Source organism: Dendroctonus ponderosae, unplaced genomic scaffold (genome assembly GCF_020466585.1).
Source record: "Dendroctonus ponderosae isolate FM_Combo_2020 unplaced genomic scaffold, Dpon_F_20191213v2 Dpon_F_20191213_5, whole genome shotgun sequence".
NCBI classification, from domain to species: Eukaryota; Metazoa; Arthropoda; class Insecta; order Coleoptera; family Curculionidae; genus Dendroctonus; species Dendroctonus ponderosae.
In genome coordinates, this window is record NW_026018715.1 from 13371707 (window position 1) to 13374928 (window position 3222).

The 3222-nt window shown below is 44.7% G+C and overlaps 2 protein-coding genes across 3 annotated transcripts in view; one reads left to right on the plus strand and one right to left on the minus strand.

Moving 5' to 3' along the window:
• LOC125504630 (glycine dehydrogenase (decarboxylating), mitochondrial) overlaps positions 1-2186 on the plus strand; it is a 4948-nt gene extending 2762 nt beyond the window's left edge. Inside the window, exon 4 of the mRNA XM_048666901.1 lies at positions 326-2186. Coding sequence (XP_048522858.1) covers positions 326-2113 — 1788 coding nt within the window. The 3' untranslated portion in view covers positions 2114-2186. The remainder of the gene's footprint in view (positions 1-325) is intronic.
• LOC109545593 overlaps positions 1-3222 on the minus strand; it is a 23766-nt gene that overhangs the window by 11961 nt on the left and 8583 nt on the right. The window lies entirely within an intron of this gene.

The window sequence follows — 3222 nt, forward strand, 5'->3', positions numbered from 1 at the left end:
AGTTTGGTAATAACTTGCATTTTATCTCCACATTTGCTAAGCCAGCAAAAATCAGAGTTCTGAACGATTGATTTGAAACTTTCAATATCTTTCGAGCTTGTTGTCTTGTAAAAACTGCGTTCGTTTATTTTTAGTTATTAGGCAACAAGTTTTCATGCAAAATTATCGGTAATTTTGAAGCACTTGTGCAATTACCCCCGATAATTGGTACATGGGAAATACTATTCACTTTAAGAAGCACATTCATTGCTAAAGCTTAGTGTGCATAATTAGAAAAATCATAAATCCTGCCAGCCTGTTGGTAAAAATAAAATAAACATTCCAGGTACTTTCCCATGGACTCAGGAAGGATGGAACTGTGCTGACAAACGAGGCGTTCTTCGACACGTTGCGAGTGCAGCCGCAGCTGGACATTGAGGACGTGAAGACCCGATGTGAAGAAAAGGAGATCAATCTGCGCTACTACGAAGACGGGGCTGTGGGAGTCGCTCTGGACGAAACCGTCCAACCTGCAGACATTGACGACATTTTCCACGTGCTGGGAAGCTCGCAAAACTTCGCCAGCCTGGTCGAAGACCCGCAGGTCCGGACCCAAGCAATCTACCGCAGCGACTTCAAGCGAACCTCCCCCTTTCTCACTCACCCAGTCTTCAACTCGCATCATTCAGAAACCCGCATAGTGCGATACATGAAAGTCCTGGAAAACAAGGACATTTCCCTGGTGCATTCCATGATCCCCCTAGGGTCTTGCACCATGAAGCTGAACTCCACCACTGAAATGATGCCGTGTTCCTTCAAGCATTTCACGGATATTCATCCATTTGCGCCCCTGAACCAATCACTAGGGTATCACCAGCTGTTTGCCGAGCTGGAGAAAGACCTGTGCGCCATAACAGGGTACGACAAGATCAGCTTCCAGCCCAACAGCGGCGCGCAAGGAGAATATGCGGGGTTGAGGGCCATCCAGTGCTACCACGAGGCAAGAGGAGACAAAAGGAGGGACGTGTGTTTGATTCCAGTCAGCGCCCACGGGACTAATCCAGCTAGCGCCCAGATGGCTGGCATGCGAGTGGAACCAGTGAAGGTGAAACACGATGGGACAATTGATGTGGAGGATCTTCGGGCTAAAGCTGAAAAGTTCCGAACCCGCCTGTCCTGCCTCATGATTACCTATCCGTCCACCAATGGGGTGTTCGAGGACACGGTGGCGGAGGTTTGCGAAATAACGCACAAGAATGGAGGGCAGGTTTACCTGGATGGGGCCAACATGAACGCCCAAGTGGGGCTTTGTAGGCCTGGCGACTACGGCAGCGACGTTTCCCACTTGAACCTGCACAAAACGTTCTGCATTCCGCATGGGGGCGGCGGGCCTGGAATGGGGCCCATTGGGGTCAAGTCGCATTTAGCCTCCTTCCTCCCAGGCCATCCAGTGGTCAATCCTTTGGGGGCCAACTCACTCTCCTATGAGGTTGTGAGTGCCGCCCCGTTTGGCTCTAGCGCGATTTTGCCAATTTCGTGGGCCTACATAAAAATGATGGGCTCTAGAGGACTGAGAAGGGCCACGCAGGTGGCCATTTTGAACGCTAACTATATGGCCAAAGTCCTGGAGCCCTACTATCCAACGCTGTTCAAAAGCGCCACTTCGCAACTAGTGGCGCATGAATTTATCATTGATATTCGAGAGTTTAAAAAGTCGGCCAACATCGAAGCTGCTGATGTAGCCAAGAGACTGATGGATTATAGCTTCCATGCCCCGACCATGTCTTGGCCAGTGCCCGGGACTTTGATGATAGAACCCACAGAATCCGAAGACAAACAGGAGCTGGACCGGTTTTGTGAGGCGCTGATTTCCATCCGGCAGGAAATCAAAGACATTGAAGAGGGCAAGATGGACATTCGAGTGAATCCTCTGAAGATGGCTCCTCACACGCAGGAGCAAGTGATCAGCAGCATTTGGGAAAGGCCCTATACGAGGGAACAGGCGGCGTTTCCAGCCCCTTTTGTCAAGCCCGAACTGAAGGTTTGGCCTACAGTGGCGAGGATCGATGATATTTATGGGGATAAGCACTTGGTGTGCACGTGTCCGCCCATTTTGGATCAGTACAATTATTAATTGGGGTTTTTTGTGCATTTCTATGGACAGTTTTCAATGTTTAATGTTGAAAATACAAGTACAAGTATATAAACAGTTTTTTTTAAGAATTGCACATAGCTACATCCTTCATTAGTTCTTCGATTTTTTTCTTTCGGGTGCTAAAATTATCAGTAACCGTCTTTAAAAATTCTGATGTAAAAATCAAAAAAACGCACAAAAACACTATAAAGTTTGAAAATTGACCATGATGGTACCAACGTCTCCCATCAAACTAAATTTAAATCGCCTTGAAAACAGGGCTTCTGTTATCGATTACGGAAACCCCTAGTTAGATACCTAAACTGACAGATTAGAAACCGTCTATAGAAAAGTATGATGAGAACAAGGCAAACTGCGCAAAAACTCTCCATAGTTTGAAAATTAAGTATGATTGTACTAATGCCTGTAATCGAAACAAATTGGAACAGCATCAAAAACAGAGTTTCTGCTATTGAATGCTAAAAGCCCCACTTAAATATCTCAACTGGGTGCTTATAAATGTTCTTTTGAGTAGAATGAAGTAAAAATGAAAATCCGTGCCAAAACACTCCACAGTTTAAAAATGATGTACCAATCATTATTTTTTGGAACCAAGTTAAGTCTTCATCAAGAGCAATCTACTGGTAAAAGCTTGGGATAAATATCTAATCTGAATGCTTAGAAACGGTCTTTAGAGGAGAGCAATGAAAAAAGGAAAAACCGCGCAAAAGCACTATAAAGTTTTAAAATTCACTATGATGGTACCAACGTCTCCACTGGAACCGAATTTAAATCGCATTGAAAACAGGGCTTCTGCTATCGACTCCGAAACCCCCTAGTTACATACTTAAACTGAGAGATTAGAAACCGTCTATAGAAAAGTATGATGTGAGCAAGGCAAACTGCGCAAAAACTCTCCATAGTTTGAAAATTTAGTATGATGGTACTAATGCCGGTAATCTAAATAAATTGCAGCATCAAAAACAGAGTTTCTGCTATTGAATGCTAAAAGCCCCCCTTAAATATCTCAACTGGGTGCTTATAAATGTTCTTTTGAGTAGAATGAAGTAAAAATGAAAATCCGTGCCAAAACACTCCACAGTTTAAAA